The 20030-nt window shown below is 42.7% G+C and overlaps 1 protein-coding gene across 2 annotated transcripts in view; it reads left to right on the forward strand.

Moving 5' to 3' along the window:
- The first annotated feature begins 2387 nt into the window (after positions 1-2387).
- Positions 2388-20030, forward strand: part of CTDSP2 (CTD small phosphatase 2) — a 57677-nt gene continuing 40034 nt past the window's right edge. For both annotated transcript variants that reach the window (XM_081317230.1, XM_081317231.1), the window contains exon 1: positions 2388-3120. In XM_081317230.1, the coding sequence (XP_081173356.1) occupies positions 3057-3120 (64 nt within the window). In that variant the 5' untranslated portion in view covers positions 2388-3056. The remainder of the gene's footprint in view (positions 3121-20030) is intronic.

Genomic DNA, 20030 nt, shown 5'->3' on the forward strand with positions numbered 1-20030 from the left:
CAAGGCGTTGCTATCTGATTGAGGTCCACCTGACTTTCTTGTACAACTTAAGAGACTTGTAGTTTTTTAAAAAAAAATATTTTAAAAATACAAAGTTTGGAACTGACCATAAGACTATCTTTTTTAAAATGTTAAAAAATATACAGATTTACATAAAGAAATAAAAATATGCGAACAGCATGAAACAATCCCAAAAGGTGCTTTTTCAGGAGACAACTGGATCTTGTTTTTCTTTGAAGACGTTTTGCTTCTCATCCAAGAAGCTTCTTCAGCTCTGACTAGATGAAGAAGCTACTTGGACGAGAAGCGAAACGTCTTCGAAGAAAAACAAGAAAGTCCAGTTGCCTCCTGATAAAGCACCTTTTGGACAACCGTGACCTGGGTGACTGAGAATTGCCATAGACATTTAGCATGAAACAATAAAAACAGTAAAAACTAAGTCAGCCTTCCCTCAAATAAAAAGCAGTTTGACCGATAATTCTTTGTTTACTTGCCAGAGAGTAAGCACCATTCCATCCATCAGAACACCCCAGATTTACATTGTTCACTCTCTTTGCATGGGAAGCCTTCCTCTGCAGTCATTTTTTTCTCTTGAAGGGCAAAGACATTTATAAATATATAGAATAGCATTTGGGGGAATTCTGTATTAGAATACCGATAAGTCAGTGGTGGGATTCAAATGTGTGAACACTCTGTGTGGATGCCGCTTACGGAAGTCCATTCTGGGCCTGGGCAGCAAAAAAATTAGCTACCGGTTCTGCCAAAGTGGTGAGAACCAGCTGAATCCCACCACTACAGATAGTCCTTGATTTATTACGATTTCTGCTGCACATAGAACATAGAATAACAGAGTTGGAAGGGACCTTGGAGGTCTTCTAGTCCAACCCCCTGCTTGAGCAGACCAGCCTATACCATTTCAGACAAATGGCTGACCAGTCTCTTTTTGAAAGCCTCTAGTGAAGGCAAGCTATTACTATCCAAGACATTTTCAATGCCCTTGTAACTTTGAACAGTCACTAACTGAACTGTTGTAAGCCAAGGACTATCTTTATAAGGTACAATCTTATTTAAGTCATGCTTGTTCCTGTTGACATGGAGATACAGTTTTCCTGACTACAATATGGAAGTTCACTTTGCGAATCCCTTTTCCCCCCCAAGATGATTGCTTACTTCCCAGTCTAGCATACAGCCATGGAATTCCTTTGTGGTCCCCTGTCCCAGCAATAGTCAGGTTCAAGCCTTCTTAGCTTTTGAACCCAGACATGATCAGCCAGGTGGTGCCACCTACTGAGACGTTTTAGTGGACCAAACACGTGGTTACATTTGTATGCTGGTCTCTCACTTTCTTTTTCTCATACTTACACATACAACAGAGTATCACAGGATTTGGCAATATGGGAACTGCATTATACCTAGCTAGCATCACATTTTGTACTAAAAACTAAACTGGTGTAGTTTTGGCTTACATAGGTGCTTGAAGTTGTGTGTGAAGTATCCTATGATGACTTATTCAATAAAGCATGGTAAAAATAAACACTGCAATGTGGAAATCTAGTCACTGAAATAAATAACCAATTCATTTAGATCAGGAGCATCCAATCAATGGACTTCATGCAGCCCTGGATAACTAGTAATGTGGCCCCACAATAGCATAAACATTAACATTATTGTAATGTTTTATCATTTTAAGCGATATACATTTTATATGCAAACCAAGACAATTCCTCATCATTCAGTGCAGCCCAGGCAAGCCAAAAGGTTGGGCGCCTGTGAATTAGACCATCATTGTTTATTCTGGTAAGGAGAGAAAATAAAAAAAAAAATCTATTGGTAGATCTGATTTGCAGAAGAACAAAAAGATATACCCAATTGCATAGTAATCATAACAGTTAAAATTGCTCCCACCCCCACCGAAAAACCTTCCTATTATTTTACAGTACCCGAGGAACATTCAAGTGTGTGGTAGGATGTTGTCACTGTGTGTTGGGGGGGAGAGGGGAGGGGGGAGGCTCAGCTAATCTCAATGCACACATGTTGTACATGTTGTACTTTGACAATAAAGTCAGTGATTTTTTTTAAGTGTCGACTTTCCCTCTCGCTGAAGAAACTGTACATTCCTTGCCGTCATTTACACATTTATATTTTCTTCCACTCGCAGGCTCCCAAACAGAAAACTTCCAAATCTTCAGTTCCGCCCCCACCTCCCCCCCCCACCCCACCCCCGCAGGCAGCGCCTGTTGGGAGAAGCCAGCCATCCTGCAAGAAGGCCGCCCCCCCAAAAAGGGGTGTGGCCACCTCTGCCCTTCTCTTTTTCTCCGGCGCCTGGAATGTTTGTTAGGTAAACACCGCATAGTAGAGTTTTTAGCCACGCCTCCTTCGCTCTCCCCCCCCTCTCTCTCTCTCTGGGCCAATGGAAATGCCGGAGCGGTTTCAAGGCTACTCCCTGTGTGAGAGAGAGCCACTGAACTGGTGGTAACAAAATAACAAAAGCCTCGAACGTTGCAAGAGTAACGGGGCTCCCTCCCCCCCTCCTCCTCCTCGGCTTCGCTCCCCCGCCCGGTTTGGCCCTTATGCACGCCGTAGAGCCCGTTGGGTCCGATTTGTGGAAAGCCGCCGGGCGGAAGCGAGGCGCCCAGAAAGGATCCGGAGCTTGGTTGTTTATCTGGGAGAGGACTGGAAACCGCCCGCGTCCCATTTCCTCGAGCCTGGGTGTTTTGTGTGCCTGTGGGAGAGACAAGAGAGAGAGAGAGAGAGAGAGAGAGAGAGAGAGACACGGACAAGACAGACAAGTGTGGGGTTGCCCCCCCCACCTTTGCTTCAGCCCTGGATTCTCCATGTTGGACCCGATCTGAGGAGCGTCTACACCGCTGCCTTTGCAAAGGGCTTACTCCGCGGCTTTGCAATTGAAGGAGGAGCGGGCGAACTCCTTGCCTTCTTCCATCGCGCCCATTCCTTCTCTTGCTTCATTTGCCCCCCCCCTCCTCCTCCTCCTCCTCTTCCTCGGATATTTTCCCTCCTCCCGACTAAAGGATCCCCAGGGTCAGCGGGATTGTTAGATGGAAAGCCGGTCTATCATCACCCAAGTGCAGAGGGACGAAGCCTTGGTCTTTTCGAAACAAGGTAAGTCGGAAGTTGGAAAGTTGTTTTCTTCCTAGCTTGCCACCCGCCCTGGGGACGGGGGTGGGGGTGGGGGAAGGAAAGAAACCCCCCCCACTTTAAGCAGCCTGATTAAAAGAGCGTGTGTGGGGTGTGTGTGTGTGTGTGTGTGTGTGTACTTCACTACTATTTGAGCCGTGCAAAAAAAAAAACTGAAGTCCTAGTGTGTGGGTGGAAGGAGATGCGTGTTTCTTAAAAGCACTTTCCTCCCAACTCTGTGTGTGTGTGTGTGTGTGTGTGTGTGTGTGTGTGTGTGTGTGTGTGTAGTCCGCGCGTCTCTTTAAGAGAGAAGCTTCCAATTCGCCCCCCTCCCTTGGCGTCCAGATGTGCCGTGTAGAGCAGTGTTTGCGACTGTCAATCCGTTTCGATTCGGGCGGGGGGGAGGGCAGGCGGTAGCGACAGGTCTGCGCGAGAAATCCCCTCCCTTCCCTAAATGTCGAAATCGACAGGGCCCCCTGCGCGAGGCGGGGGGGGGGAGGAGAAGTGAACTTGGATTCCCTCGGCGCCCCCCCCCAAACGGCCTTGTTTTTCTCGGTCGCCCCTTCCCGCGTTTTCCTCCCCCCCCTCCCCGCCTGGTCCGAGGAAGGTAGAAAGTAGAGAGTAGATATTGGAGGCTTCTGCAGAGAAGCCGCTGAGGAAGGGAGAAACTCCTCGGAACGTTTTGTTTTTCAAGCGTCTCCCCTACCCTCCGCCTGTCGCTCTTCCGCGCGTGCGTAACTAACGCACTTCTTGAAACCCTTCCAAATGTTGCTCTTAAATCGTTCCGGATCTGGAACGGGTGGGATTTTGGCTTTGGGTTTTTTTGCACCCGCTCTTCTAGTGCCAAATCTTAAAAGTCACATTGGAATGTATTTTTGCTCAGCCTTATCGTCTAAAATGAAGATGAAGCCATTATACACACACATATATACATATATATATACATACATATACATGTGTGTATACACACACACATGCATATATATATATATATATATATATATATATACACACACACACACACACACACACACACACAGCCTTAAATCCGTGCTTAGAATATGCCAAGGCAATGTAGGCATAGTACTACGGGGGCTTTTGAGGTTGACACTCCGGATCACATTTACTACAAGCCAGGAAACGCGGGGGGGGGGCTACAGACAGGTTTCCTCCGGATAGTTTGACTCCACCATTTAAATAGATTTGGCGGAGGACAAAATGCCCGGTTCCTAAGTCTTTGAGGTCTGTATTTTCAGTATCTTTTTTAAAAAAAAATAAAAAAATAGTAATAATCGGCTTTCCTCTTTGGAGGTACCCACAGGATTGGATGGAATCATTTCATTTTAATGTTGCCACCTATTTTATGTTGTTTTTCTCCTACCCCCTCTTCATTTGTGCTGGTGTTTATTCAGCTGATGTTGGCTAACCAGATTTTTCTGCTTCGCTATTGGCCAAACGATTACCCCTCCCCTTGCGTTCTTGACAGAAAGGGTCTTGGGGAGAGAAAGCAACGCGGGGGTGGGAAGCCTGGACAACTTGTCCTTTGCTGGGTGTCACTTAATTGCTTCTCCAGTTGCAAATCTCCTAGGTTCAGTGCGGCTATCTCCACTCTCCCCAGGTAAATGAGTGCAGGATTCTATTCCTCCCCCCCCCAGTAATCTTGCAGATTTTGTTGTTGCAAAGTCGTGTCTGACCCATCATGACCCCATGGACAACGTTTCTCCAGGCCTTCCTGTCCTCTACCATCTTCTGGAGTCCATTTAGGCTCACGCCTACTGCTTCAGTGACTCCATCCAGCCACCTCATTTTCTGTCGTTCCCTTCTTCTCTTACCCTCAACCTTTCCCAGCATTAGGCTCTTCTCCAGTGAGTCCTTCCTTCTCATTAGGTGGCCAAAGTATTTGAGTTTCAACTTCAGGATCTGGCCTTCTAAAGAGCAGTTCAGCTTGCAGATTTACATGCAGCTAAATATGAAAAAGTTGTCCCAGATGCATTTGGGCAGCAGTTTCCAAACTATTGCCTTCCAGATGGTTTGCCAATTGTGGGAGTTGCAGTCCTCAGCCCTATCAGGCTGCTTCTGAGGATTGGGTATACCTGGTCTCTTTTGGGGTGGAGAAGGAATGAAAAATGGAGTTCTGTTTCTGCATTGTATTTTTAATTCAGGGCCATGTGTCCCACCCAGCACAGCTACTATGAGTCCAGATAATTTTATTCCCAGCTGTTTCTGAATCTTCTTAACTCCTTTGCATTTATGGTGATTTGTGAATAATAATCTAATCATCAATAACATCCCACGATTTTGTCACTGCTCTTGATAAAAGTTTGCCAGATCAAAAACTGGACGCTCCGCAGTGCCGCAGAGCTTGTGTTTTGTGGTGGAATCTGAATTTCAGATGTTCCAAAAGAAGGGACATCCATCTCTGAAATGGGTCTATGCAAGAATGAAGATTGGGGGGGGAGGAGGTTAGAAAGTTCTTATAGTACCTGTTTGCCAAGAACCCAAAGCTGATTATATGAGTAGATGCGGTAGGTGTCAAGAAAAGTGAAAGGGACTGATTTGGAGAAAGTGGTAATCTTATGCATAATGACTTGGGAGGAAGACCCAGAAAGCAATAGGTCCTTAGAGTAAGATTAAAAGGCTGAAGAGAGGGAGAAATAGCTGGTGTTAAAAGATTTGCTTTGGAATAAACGAGTCATGCATAAAATTGAATTGGTGCAATTAATGAAATTCTTGATCATATTCTCTCCCCCCCCCACCTGCTTCTTCTCAGTGCCTTGAACAGTTTCGTTGCCAGCTCTCCATTTGCCCTCCTCCCTTTTTTTTTAGTTGTCTCTTTTCAGGGAAATGGAGGTTTTGGTGGCAGCCATCCAGAGAAGCTTGGATATTGAAGCCTCTGGTGAACAAACAAGATGCAAATTAAGCTAAGGCCTTAGCAGGGCCTGCCAAAGTACATTTAAGGCCACTAGCCAGTTTGTTCTCTGCAATCTTTGTTGATCAAGGAATGTGAATAAAGGCTGTAGGAGGATTTGTTGATAAAGGCCTTGGGGCAAAGCCTGGGGCCTGGGTGCATTTTGTTAGCAATCTGTATAGGTGGCACCAAATTGAGAATGCAGGTTGATTTTTTACTTGGTTGATTGGCAGACAGGTGTGGATTACTACTCTTAGGAGAGGATCCTGGATTCTGAACCAAGTCTATTTTCTGATGGTGGTTTTTACTCAAAGAGTAAAGTTTGGTGTAGTACTTAAGACATAGGCTTGGGGTGGGGTGGGATCGTGAGTTCTAGTTCTGCCTTAGGCACAAAACCAGGTGGGTGATCTTGGGCAAGTAATTTTCTCTTGACCCTAGGAAGAGTTAATGGCAAACCACTCTTGAAAACCTTTGCCAAGAAAACTGCACGAATCTGGTAGTCTTCAAGAAATCAAACACAACTGAACAAAAGTGAAAAGTTACCGAAATGCAATGTGGTAATTTTTTTTTAATCAGAAGAGAGCCAGTTTGGTCTAGTGGTTAAGGCACTAGGCTGGAAAGCGGGAGTCCATGATTTCTACTGTAGTCTTGTCTGAAAGCCAATTGGGTGACCTTGGGACAGTCACACACTCTCAGCGCAATTCATTTCAGAGTGCTGTTATTGAGAGGAAAATAGGAGGAGGAAGGTGTGTGTTTGCTGCCTTGAATGATTTGTAAAAAAAAAAAAGTGGGATACAAATAAAATAAATATGCTATTGTCCAAAGGAAGAGGATCTGGTAGCTGTGTACTTAGTTTAAGTAGAGAAAATGGTAAAAGAATAAGACTAGAGTAACACTCAAATTTCTTCTCAGCTATTTCAAAATTAGCCAACAAGAAAGAAAAGAGCAAATTGGTAGGTGCTTGTTTTATAATCGCTGTCCCTCAGTTATGGAACTGCTTTCCATTAAAGGTCACCTTTAAATGGAGGAGTTTAAGCTCAAAACAAGTTAATGTTGATATTAATGTTGAGACGGTTGTTGCAAATAGCCCTGAACTTTAGAGAAAGAAGAGATAGAAATGAAACTCAGAAGTTTGTGTGAAGAAGCAAATGTGGATTCGGGAAGGAAGGTGGGGGATGGCAAGCTTATTTTTATTGACAAGCAAGGCACATATCCATAAAAGTTCATCAGTGCCAGACAGATTAATAAATGCAAATTTCAGAAATCAGTAGAATCTGAAACGGGAAGAAAATTCATTCTACACATAAACACGTACCTTGGTCAGAATGTAATAATTCAGCTCACATGAATATGGAATCTTAAGTCTATCATGAACTTGGCTACAACTTGCCATGGAGATTAGGCCTCCAATCAATCCTTGTGTTCTTCTTTTAGAAGCACATTTTTGGGATGTGTACTCGAGTTGGTGTCAAATAGAAGGCTGCTACTATATATCAGAGTTAGAAACGGGAGAGGCCATAGCATAAGGCAAGCTAAAGTGGGTTATACAAAATATATGCACACAATACTTTTTGGGGGGGAGGGCAAGGATTTTTAGGGGGGGAGCAACAGTTTGTCAGAATTAGCATATTTTCAGGATACCCATGAGGGGTAGGTAGGCAAGCAGGAGGGTTTTCATTGTCCAATATAGCAATATAAAAAAGGACAATAACAGCCTTTTTTAAAGGATCCCAACTATTCCTAACATTGCTGGGCTTGTGGGGATCACTCCAGGGCAGAGTCTGTCCCAGTTATTACATTCCTATCTAGTTTTTTGTATTTAGTACTCTGCTGGAGGAGAGCATGTGGGTCCGTTAAATGGGAACCACGGAAGGAATCAGCCGTTGCCAAGAGCTCTTTTGTTCTCCTGTAACAAGGATGTTAAATTTTGTGCAGGAGTTAGTAGCACAGACTGATTTAGGAAGCTCTCACGCTTGCAGACAGTAGTTGCCTCATGAGAATGATCTAGGGTGAGTAGGTGACGTCATTCAGCTTTTCAGTTTACCTTTCCTGTGCTGAGTTCACATTCTGGAGCTGGGCATCTGTGTCTCATGTTCTGTAAAGCAAGAACCGCCATTTGGGAGTCCACCCCACCCCTGTTCGGAGGAGCATTGGAACAAAGCTAGCATTAGTCGGGTGTAACGGGATGGGATGATTTGTATTTATGAACAGGACATGCTCATTGTGCGCTTTTTGTTGCAGTACCACAGTCTTTTAAAATTAATACTGAAAACAGAAAGTCTGTTTTTGGAATTTAGCAGGGATTGGTTTTAATTGGGATATCTGCCGTCTTTTTTAAAAATATTCTGTCTTTTGCCTCATGGTTTCAAGAAATAAGACTTGTTTGGATGGAAGTTCTCAAATGGTAGGGTACCCCAACACTGGTGTGTGTGAGTCTGTGTCTGTGTAAAAAATGTATAAAATGGTGGAGGGAAGAAAATCCCTTTAGCAGATGGAGCCAATGATGTTTTTCCTATACCCTACCCCACAAGGACAGAGGATTCGTTTCAGAGCCAAACTTATTTTATTTTAACTGTAGAATTAATGGGGAATGTTTGAACACAGCAGCAAATGCCTTTTTACTGGTTAGCTGTTTTTAGCAGGAGGGATTTGAGAAATTTTAGACGTTTGCAATAATTATGTTTAAAAAGAAGCAAGTTTGAAAAGTAAAAAAATGTTGGTTTAATTTGTTCAGGAATGTTTGGAATGGCATTCCTTTCTGTTTAGATCACGCCATATACACAGCTTCCCAAAAAGTAAAGGCATCTCTCAAAGCATGCATTGATACAAGTTTAATAATTGAAGGTTGCTGCCTAGAATATTCCCTATAGAACATTTTCTTGAATTTAATGGGTTTTGTATTTTTACAGATGAGTGCAAAGTTTTTTCTGACTTTTTTTTTTAACTAGTTAAAGAATTCTGTGGAAAACAAACGTGGGTTAAACATGAGGGATGAATACACACAGAATCTCAGAGAGGAACATTCCAGGACCTCGTTAGGACCCTGAAAGTTTGGGTAACATCCAGTTTGAACGTTCAGACGATGGGTGGAAAATCATTAACCTTACAAGAAAGAATAATGTAAACTAGGATTAATTAATGCAGTTCTTCTGTTAGATCAATTTTTTAAAAAGTCTTATACTCTTTGGAGTATAAAACTTTTGCAATAATATTTAAAGGCCACTGGAGCTATCAGCTCAAGTTGTGCACCTTTGGGACACGTATACTGTCGCACACCCTGGCTTTTTAAATTGGGCTAGGTTGCTAATAAAACCTAGGCACTTGTACAAATGGGTAAGTTTAAATATTGCCTTTAATGGGGCAGTTGCTTCATACCGTAGCACTGTGGTGATATAGGTTTCTGCACCAATGAGTAATTATTGTGATGCTTCAGAGGAAAGGAGCAGCCTTAGATTCTGCCCCCAATTTTAAAGAGGTACGGTAGGCTAATCCTCAAGGAAAGAGGAGGTAATTGCTTGATGAAAATTGCTAAATGGATTTCAAGCATCCTTCGACAGAGTTATTGTTGGAGTTAAAAGGCTCCAAGTAATCCAGTCTTGATTACAGAACATCCCCTTCCAAGAAAATAGTTATACAGAAACTACTTTGAAGAAAATATATTTGACGTCAGCAATGATGTCACACAAGGACATCTGGTAGCAGAATATTCCTTCTTTCACGTTGGAGCTAGCAGAAATAATAGAAGGGATATATTCAATTTTTTTAAAAAAATAATCACAGTTCTGAAGTTCCTTATAACAGATTTGTACCCCAGAGGGAATCCTTCACCCAGAATCTTAATTCTCCAAATCCCCACACTCAGCATTTTAATTAATCTACTAAAAAAACTCCTGGGGCCATATTTAAATTTTAGGAGATAGCATAGCATGCCTGCTCACTTCTGATTTGAGGTTCTCCTTGTTTTTGAAATGTTAACGGGGTCTCCCAGAAGGTAACCGTAGTTGATTCAACTGGTTGATGAAGTTACTTCCCCATCTTTGTTGTGGGTTATCTAGATCTGTGAACGTCAGCTTCCAGAACTCTTAGCAATTGTCACACATACTGGGAGTTGAAGCCTATACCTCTGGAGGGTGGCCAGGTTGGGAATAGTTATACCAGAAGATTCCTGGAAGAGAGATGGTGGGGTGGAGTTGTGCAGTTGGCTATACAGGTAGAACAAGCCTATGGGGTGAAATATGGATAGTAACTCTCATATTGAAGTATGTTCTTGCCATCAAGTTAGTGGGTAATCTTGAAAATAGATTACAGATAGTCCTCGACTTATAACAGCTCATTTAGTGACGGTTTGAAGCTACAGTGGCACTGAAATAAATGACATGACAGTTTTTCACACTTATTACGATGGTTGCAGCAGCCCCGTGGTCACATGATCACATTTCAGACACTTAGCAATTGATTCATATTTATGACGCTTGCAGTGTCCTGGGATCATGGGATCACCTTTTTCAACCGTCTGACCACAGAGTCTGCGGAAGCCTGATTTGCTTAACAACTGTGGCAAGAAAAGTTGTCAAATGGGACAAAACTCACTTAACAAATGTCTCACTTATCAACAGAAATTTTGGGCTTGTGGTAACTCGTGGACTACCTGAATTAGAATTTATGTTTGTTTGTTTTATTTGATTTCTATACCGCCCTTCTCCCGAGGGACTCAGGGCGGTTCACAGGGCATATATAAATAGCGGTACAAAAGTTAAAAGGAAATTAAACCAGTGCCCAATTAAAATACAACAATAATAAAATACTAAAAAACCAATTAAAAACCCATATTCCCCCATCAGGCCAGACCAGCTAATTCAAATAAGTGGGTCTTCAGCCCGCGGCGGAAGGATCGGAGGTCTGATGCCATCCGGAGCTCAACCGGCAGTTGGTTCCATAATGCCGGAGCACCCACAGAGAAGGCCCTCCCCCTGGGGGCCACCAGTCGACATTCCCTGACCGGAGGCACCCTGAGGAGGCCCTCTCTGGGCACGCACAGGGCGGAGGGGAGTTGACGCCGGCAGCAGGTGGTCCTCGAGGTAACCCGGACCCATGCCATGTAAGGACTTAAAGACCTAAGCATATGTATATTAGGTTAATAAAGTATAGATTAAGGAGTGACAAAAATGGTTGTTGCATGGCTTAAATGAATACACGGAGAAAGCTGGAAATACCAAAAAAAATTTTTTTTTTACATTCTTCCTGCATTTCTTGGTCTTTTAACAACCAGAACTAATTCCAGAGGGACTAGAAAGCCAATATAGAAAGAACCAGGAAGTAGGGGAAGAGGCGGCTCTTCAAAAAAAGCATCCGGTTGCACAATTGTTCTCTGAAATTTAAATTATGCTACAAGACGAAATGCAGCTGATAAAAGGAAGGAACAGGTTAAAATACTTTCGACTCTTATGATTTATACAAAATTATGTAATAATTGTATTAAAATGAGCAAGAATCTCCTGTCTCATTCTTTTCCATCTCAAATCTGCCTTCAGAAACGCTTGCTTAATGATTGCAAATTATGGATGAAACATACATTTCAACAGATTTGTGGGGTTTTTTTCCTATATAAAGGGGGGGTTTGCCTGTCATTTTGCCGAAAACCTTGTGTCATGTCATTTACTAGTGCAGTATTTTCTTAAACTTGGCAACTTTAAGATGCCTGGACTTCAACTCCCCAAATTCTTCAGCTAGAGTAGTTTGGGGAGCCGGCAAAGGTTTTTTTCCCTCCCAAGAATAAGAGACGTAAAAGGTTTTCCTGTCTTGCTTAAAAACTGTTCTGGTTCTCCAGTTTTCCCTACATTTATCTCTTCCTCTAGGGAAGGCTCCATAGTGGAAAATTCAAGGAAGGGCAGGCAATCTCTGAATGTCAGTTGCATCATAACCTATTTTTCTCACTCCGCATTTCCTTCTCTTCCCTATTCATTAATGAATTATATGATAGAAGTATGCAAAATTACAGGAAGTTTACATCCAGCTATTGCCAGTTAGCACTTAATTTTGTAGGAACAGCAGATTTACATAACTAGCTACTAACAGAGAGAAGACACGATTTGTTTCTTACAAACATCTTAGAAAGAGATAAGGCAGGGCAGATGACTTGTTCACCATGTATCTAGTACAGGGGTCCCCAACCGGGACAGTCAACAACCTGGATGATTGATAATGTCCATAGATACTTGTAATCTAGTAGATACTTCTTTGAAATGCTCAAGCAGGACATGTAATCCTTGAAAGCTGTTTTTGTGGTGTATGCTGCTTTGGGAGATGAAGTCTTCACTTAGCTAATGCAGAGGGCTTATTTTCCATGCATTGAATTAACTTGTCAAAAAGTGCATTAAGCCCCCTTCCATTTCATGCCTCTGGACTTGTCAATTTAAAAAAATGCCATAACCAAAAAAAGCTTAGAAATCTCAGCAAGAAAAAAATTGATTCCAGCAGCTAGGACAGTGATGGCGAGCCTTTTAGAGACTGAGTGCCCCAAACCCGCCCGTGCCTCCCTGCCCGCCTCACTTTGCACCCAGCCCGCTTTGCCCCTGCAAGGCCACCCACTGCCTCCACGGCCCGCTGCAGTAGATCGTCCAGGTGGGCCAGCAGCCGCCTGGCAGCCACGCCCTCCACCCGCGCCCTGATGGATCATCTGCACACGACAGGACGCGAGGGCAGAGTCTTGTCCCCGCTGCCCGGCTGCCATGTCCTTGGCTGTGCTGCTCCATGTGGACTGCGCTCAGGGGCGACTCTCCTCCAGGGGGGCTGCTGGTAAGAAGGCCACAGGGGAATGCGGGGCTGGGGCGACTGCGCGTGCCCACAAAGGGGGCTCTGAATGCCACCTCCGGCACGCGTGTCATAGGTTCGCCACCACTGAGCTAGAAGCTATCTCTTCTTACCCGGCTCTACACCCACCACCAGAGCTTGAGCATCTGAAAGTAAACATCTAGAAATTAGAGAAATAATATATATGGGATTGGGGTGTGTTTGGGTCACTTCATCCTTTCTCCCTCCTGCCCCAGCCTGGATCTCCTCAACAGGAGCCTTCTCTCTGGCTTCTGCTGAAAGGAAGAAGAGATGACACAGAGAAGACTTGTTGATCATGAATCAGTGGCAGGAAAACAGATTTCTCAATCCTGTTACCTATATACTATTATTAAGAGCATCCGAAAGTGGGAGGAGTGTTTATTTGTTACTGGAGAATTGAATAGAATGTGCTTTGTTTTCTATATCCACGTGTATTATTTTTCTGAAGTTTCTGAAAGGGATATGTCTTTGGTCCCAAAGTGTATTTTTATACTATAATTCTTATCTTCTGGCTTCTATCTAAGAGGGAAATGGCCCCTCTTAGCATATTTAACATGTACCTGAATTCCTGGTGTTAGGTTGAAGAATTGGGCAACATTACTGCCTGCATATTTTGGACCCTGGTGCTAACCTCCCTCTGAGGATATGCCTTCCTGTGTGCAGCATTAGAAAATGCACCAATGGAAGATTAGTGCACCGGACAGTCTCAGGCCAGACATAATAAACTAATAAGATGCCACTTATTGTATGATGGTTTCGATTTTCAGTATTGTGGTTAATTCTTCTGATGAGTTAAGTTTTATCAGGACAATCATTTGAGTGGGTAGGTAGGAAGGACAATCCGCTGCTCAATGAAGCTGCTGCTTCTGTTGCATCTGTGGGGTTTTTCTTTTTCCTTTCAAATATGTGTAAACCTCTGTTCTTAAAATGCAGTGCAGTATTGCTACTGAACCAATGAAGACTTGTGAAAGGAGCTGGAACAATCCCAGATGCATGGTTGTAGTGTTGCCCAAAACTGTGGTTGGTGCTAAAACATTTGCTTCTGGGCATCTTTTTAAGAAAGAGGTGCTTGAGGGGGGTGGGGGAGAAACCAATGAGAAGCTGTAAGGATATTCTGTTGCTGTTACAAAACCTCTGAATAAGCCATTGCCTCATTTTTCATCCCTTGCTCTGAAAACAACCTTAATCACTTCATACAGAAAACAAAACAACATATCCTTTTTTTAATCGTGGCCAACACATTATTATCATAATTATTTCCACAGCTATTTCCAAGTTGTCCTCCTGAATCAGGAGGTGGTCTTATCCCACCCTAGTTGAACTGCTGACCCATGCAATCGTGAATGACATAAGGCTCATTTTAGATTTTATTTTCTGATTCCTGCTCCTCATATTGTAACAGACACTTCAAGAATTAGAAACAGATTGAAACTATGCTGCAGAAATATGCCCGTAGCCATTCTAATTTCTGAATCCGCTTCTTGCAATTGAAAAAGAAGATGACTTACGTTGCTTATTGGAGGATGCCCAGGCTCAGGCTTTGGCAGATCTCCAAGTTCCTCTTCGGAAGCAAATAATAGATACTAGGCTAAGATGGCTGAAGGAAAGGACTGACCGCTAGCAGGGTTGAAAACAACCTACTCATCATCCAGATAGGAGTAGTTCCGTCCTTTATGCTTCCTGACATAACTGGTTGTTAACCAGCAGTAGGGAAGTCATTATCTTCTCTCATCTCTATGGAGTGATGAGCTGTATAGAGCTTCAGCCTTACAAGTGGCATAAAAATTACTGTCGTAACATGACTAAAATGGAAGTAGTCCTCTGAAAGTGTAGCTTGCCTATTCATGTAATAAGAGTACAGCTGAGTGCTCTGAAGAAGATGAGAATTTCTCCTTTCCCTAATTGCAGAAGCACGAAGGAGTTGCTTCCTCTGAAATCCATGCAGAAACTGAACTATTCTGGAATGTGTCAAATAGGCATCGGCATATAAAATACGAGGCCAAGTCAGGGAAAAGTGAAGCAAGGGGGCAGCCGGATCACTGAATGCTGCCTGCCTTGGATTCCTCTATCTCTGATTGGTTTTATTGGGCATTGGCCAAGATATGAAGGAACCTTTTACCTGTGCAAGCAGCCTGTTTGTGAACAAGCTCTGCAAAAATCTAATTAATGAGCCTGGTGGAGCATGGAGCAATGAACAAGGAAATTGGTTTGAGCTACTGGCAGGATTAATGCACTGTCTTCTGCCATAGTTTATTGGAGAAATCACAGCAGGGATTAATGGTCATGCTAAATTCTAAGCCATGACTTACAAAATGCAGTAGCTTTGCACACTCTAAGGATGTGAAGAACTCTATGGCCCAGTAACAGGACATCTAGTGTCTCACAGTGAGAAGTTTCAAAACGTGGTGGTCAAAGATCAGAGAGACATTTCAGTCTTATCTGTTAAGTGAGGCATTGGTCCATTCATTGGGGGGGGGGTGTTGTTTCTGAAAAAGAGAAGTAATCATTTCCTAGAATTATCGTATCACCTTAATGTACTCACAAATAAATGCGGACTGAAGTATACTAACTTAGTTTCCAAGATTCTGTAACCTAACCTTTTCTTTCCTGGCATTATAAAGCTGATTAATGAGACTTTGTGTGAATCTGGTTTCCTTAATTATATCTGATGTTAGGAGCTTGAAAGGATCAGAGCTAGTCCAGAATGCTACCAACTATATATCATTCCAGAACAATCACTCTTGGGAACTGCCTTCAGAACAATTCAAGTGAAGTGTTTTGAGAGAGAGAAAAACGGAATAATGATATCAAGATAGTCTGTCACCTGGCCATCAAATTTTACATATCAAATGGTTCACATGACATTAAACAACCAAACAAACCTACCACGAATGGATGCATTCATCCTCTCTCAATCCAAGCTACCTGCTGTAATAGAGTTGTTATTTTAGGTTGAAAAGCTACTGTAATTGGAGAAGGAACTACTACCGGTAAGTATGGTTCCTTTTGCTCCTGGAGAAAAGATGAGGGAGAGTTAATTAAATAGAAACCATAATTTCTGGATTCATGTAAGTTGGGAAATGATGATTCAGTTTTGAAACCAACATGGTTTAGAACGGGTAGGCAGCCTTGCCTCTTTTATGACTCATGCTGGCTCAGGAATTCTGGGAGTTGAAATCCACGAGTCATAAAAGAGCCAAGGTTGACTACCCCTGGTTTAGAATTTGGCTTGCTCCAGTGCTAGTAACCATAGCTTCTTTCCAAAATGATAGTTAATTACAGCTTTCCCAATTTAATTGGACTTGTACAAAATGAGGACCCAAAGATTGAATACATGAGCAACGGTTGTCTGCTGTATATCTCGACTTAAGAAACCAAAATATATTTGTCAAAGAGGGGATTAGCTGTAGCCTCCATAATATGTCACAATTTTCTTGTGAGGTGGGGCTGCTAATCTCTTTTGTGGTTGGGTAACCGAGGTGCTCTTTTTCTTAGTTCATTTGATTTTGCTTAAGGCAGTGGGCCATTTAAGTGGAGATCGGGCAATGTGGCAGTGGGACCTTAACAATTGGCCTTTAAGTAATTTGTCCTTGTGTCCTACAAGGGTTTGATAACAGTAAGAGAAGATAAGTCTTTATCTTCAGAGCTGATTATTGAGATGGATTGTCTTACATATTGAGAGAACAGGATTGCAGGAATAGTTTCTCTAGAATGTACTCTTCGAAAATTTCTTCTTTTAGTAGACCCTATACTGGTGTTTGTTGATTGTGCTCTTTCAGGAACTAGTACAGATAACTTATATAGTCTCCAGCAAGTCTGCCCATTGGCAGTACTGGATAGGATGATGACAGTTGTAGTTCAACATAGCTAAATGATGCCAGATTGTGACAGCCGGTATAGGCTGTGCCTAGCATATACCGTATATGCCTAATCTCTTCCTGCAGACCTTAAAATGGTTCTTGCTGTTGTTGATGATGATCTGGGGGACACTTTTCCCCTAAAAGACAGCAAGCTGTGATTTAGGACACAGGAAACAAAGTTTAAAAATATAAAAATATGCAGCCTTGCATTTTCCATCATCCCTCACCCCATTCCGCTGAAGAAAAGGGAATTGGCAGCAAGAAGGAAATTTGTGAAGCTTTTTCAGGCAAGCTGCTATGGATCTTTATTAAGGTTGCTTTGTTTTGTCTTCTTGGTTGTGATTGGACATTGTTACTGTTTTATTAGGCTCATTGTTTAGCTGCAGAGTAGATATTTTGTCTGCCTACAAACAAATATCTCCAGTTGTCGTTGTTTCTTCTTCTAATTCTTATTCTCCTTCTCCTTCTCCTCCTCCTCCTCCTCCTCCCAAATAATTTTATTAAAAGTTTAAAAACAAAGGTATAAAATAATAAAGAATCATGAAGAAAAAGAAAGAAATCAAAGACAAAGCTAAAAGGGCAAGAAATGAAGAAAAAGTAAAAAATGGAAAAGAAAAAGATGCAGAGAAGTAGTTTCTTATTTTCTTTACAGCAGTTATAATTATGAATTTACTTCTCTAAAATTACACCATCCATTTCTTCTTTCTATAATTTATCCTGCCTAATCACGAAAACCATAAACCATAAGTTCATTTTTTCCATTTTACACAAAAAACACATAAGGGGTTTGCAGTCATCAATAAACGTAGATATTGTTTTCTCTAATCAAATAAGTCAGCTTGGTCGCCTCAGTAAGTTTTATCATCTTCACTAACCATTGCTCCATTGTGGGTATTGCCAAATCTTTTCATCTTTGTGCATTCAATAATCTTGCTACCGTTATCAACAAAGCTCCCCAGTCTTAATGTAAAATGGAAATTACAGGATTTTACTTTCAATGATCTTCTGAGAGAGCCATTAGGAAGTATACTTGGGACAGAGTGAATCTTAAATGGAATTGAAGTTCCAAGGATCCTTCAGTCTGGAAGATGTACACACAGTTCTCTGATGGATTTTCTGATCTGTTTTTGCAGTGTTTTCTTGTTGATTTTTCTCTTTTCTTTTCAGCTCTTTGCAAGGTTTATATACTGGCTGCAGCAAAGTCAGAGTTTCTTTCAATGTTGCTTCCCACTTAGGGTACCTGCAAAGTGAAGCTGGCTTGATACAGTTGTATGGACTTCACCCAGGAGCAACTGGCATCTCCATGCATAGAAACTAACTAGGCACGCACAAACGGATAAGGGGCTCTTATTTGCAGAACTTTGTTTTCAAATCTTCTCACAAGGTTGCTGGGTACGCTCATTCTGGATTCAGCTGTTCAGCAGGATGCACAACAAGCATAATAACACCAAATTCTGACCTATGTATTTATGATATCATTGCTAGTTGCTGCCACAACACACTTGCGTCTTGATGTCTCATGCAAGTAGGTAAGTCGTGGTATTTGCCTTATGATGTCACATTTGTTTTTTCATTACACACACACGAGAGAGAGAGAGAGAGAGAGAGAGAGAGAGAGAGAGAGAGAGAGAGAGAGAGAAGAGGCCCATGGAACTACTGTAATGCCCACAGCAGATTTTGGGAGCTTGGAATCCCTTGGTTACATTTTTTTTCTCCATATAACCTGGAATGGGAAAAATGACTAGAATGAAGTAACAGTGAATGTGGGGCCAAGGAATACATATGAAGGGTAGCAAGTGGAGGAAGATCACCTATAAAATGAGAAATTCTCCACAAAGACTTTAGGGGTGCATCTCTGTAGCTTTCTTTGGAGTTGGCCAGAAATGATACCCCTTCCTTCGTGTAAGAACAACTTCATACTCCAATTTCTAGCCCTGAAATTTCTCCCATAAAGGGCCTGTTTATTTTTTTTCCAAGAAAGCCGTTGGATAAAGCAGTTAAAATACTCAGTTTAGTGTGTTTTGTCTGATGCTTTTTGATTTCCAACTGAAAATAGCCATGTGATAGAGCAGTGTTTTTCAACCTTTTTTGGGCAAAGGCACACTTGTTTCATGAAAAAAATCACGAGGCACTCCACCGTTTTCCGCACCATTGGACCTCCCCACGGTCGCTACACGAACGGTCGTAAGTCGAGGATGGCCTGTGTTCTCAAGGGGTTGGACTAGATGACCTCCAAGGTCCCTTCCAACTTATTATTATTATTATTAGCCTCTATTTTATTTTATTTTATTTTGGGGCTTTTGTTTGTTTTTGCTGTGAAGGAAAAGGAAAGCTTGCATTTCTTTTTAATTTATCTTTCTGTATTTTCTTTTTTCTCTTCTCTTCTTCCTTCCCTCTCTTCCCTCCCTCTCTTTTCTTTCTTTATCTTCCTTCCTTCCTTTCTCTCTCCCACTTTCTTTCCCTCCCTCTCTCAATTTCTTGCTTTCTACTTGTGGAAACTGGAAGCTACTTGCATTTCTTTTTAATTTTTCTTCCTGCTTTTTTTCCTTCCTTCCTTCCTTCCTCTCTCTCTCTCTCTTTTCTATTCTTTTTTTTCTTTCTCCCTCCCTTTTCCCCTTCCCCCTTTTTTCCCTTCCTTTTTTCTTTCTTTCTCACCTTTACCATCAAAAGCACTTCACTCCAGAGGGGGGGGAAACCCCAAAGGTTTTTAATTGCTTTGGTCCAAAGGACATTTTATTATGCAACGTATCAAAAGGACAGGTTAAAAAAAAATATCAGCCATATAATTTTTCAGACGCAAGCGAAGCCTCCAAGAGCGAAGCGGTCAGATTCCTCTATTTCGGGCTGGGGCGAGGGGTCGCGGTGAGCAACCAGGCAGCCGACCAGGCGGGAGTCTCGCATCCTCAGCCGCGCGGGGAGTAAGGAGTAAGCGGCGCGTGCTGGGGAAGAAGAGCTTTTTCGAACGTTGCAGGCAACCAACCACGCAACAGCTCAGGCGAGCCGGGCTGGCCGCCCGTCCGTCCTCTTCCGATAAGCGAGCCGGTCGCCTCTCCCCAGCTTCTCTCTTCAGCAAGAGACCCTCCGAAGCCAGAGAAGGGGGCGGAGCTATGCTGCCGTGGAGCCCTGGTGCCTAGAGAGGTCGAGCCCACTTCTTTTCCCGGGCTTTTGCTTCCAGCGAAGTAGGGCCATCAGCTTAGCCAAGGCTCCGGTGCCCAGCGCTCCCCGCCAGAGAGTCTTGCAGCGCCGCTCTGCCCGCGGCTGTTGCTCCTCCTCCTCCTCCTCCTCTCACCGCTGTC

Source organism: Vipera berus (genome assembly GCF_964194415.1).
Source record: "Vipera berus genome assembly, chromosome: 2".
NCBI classification, from domain to species: domain Eukaryota; kingdom Metazoa; phylum Chordata; class Lepidosauria; order Squamata; family Viperidae; genus Vipera; species Vipera berus.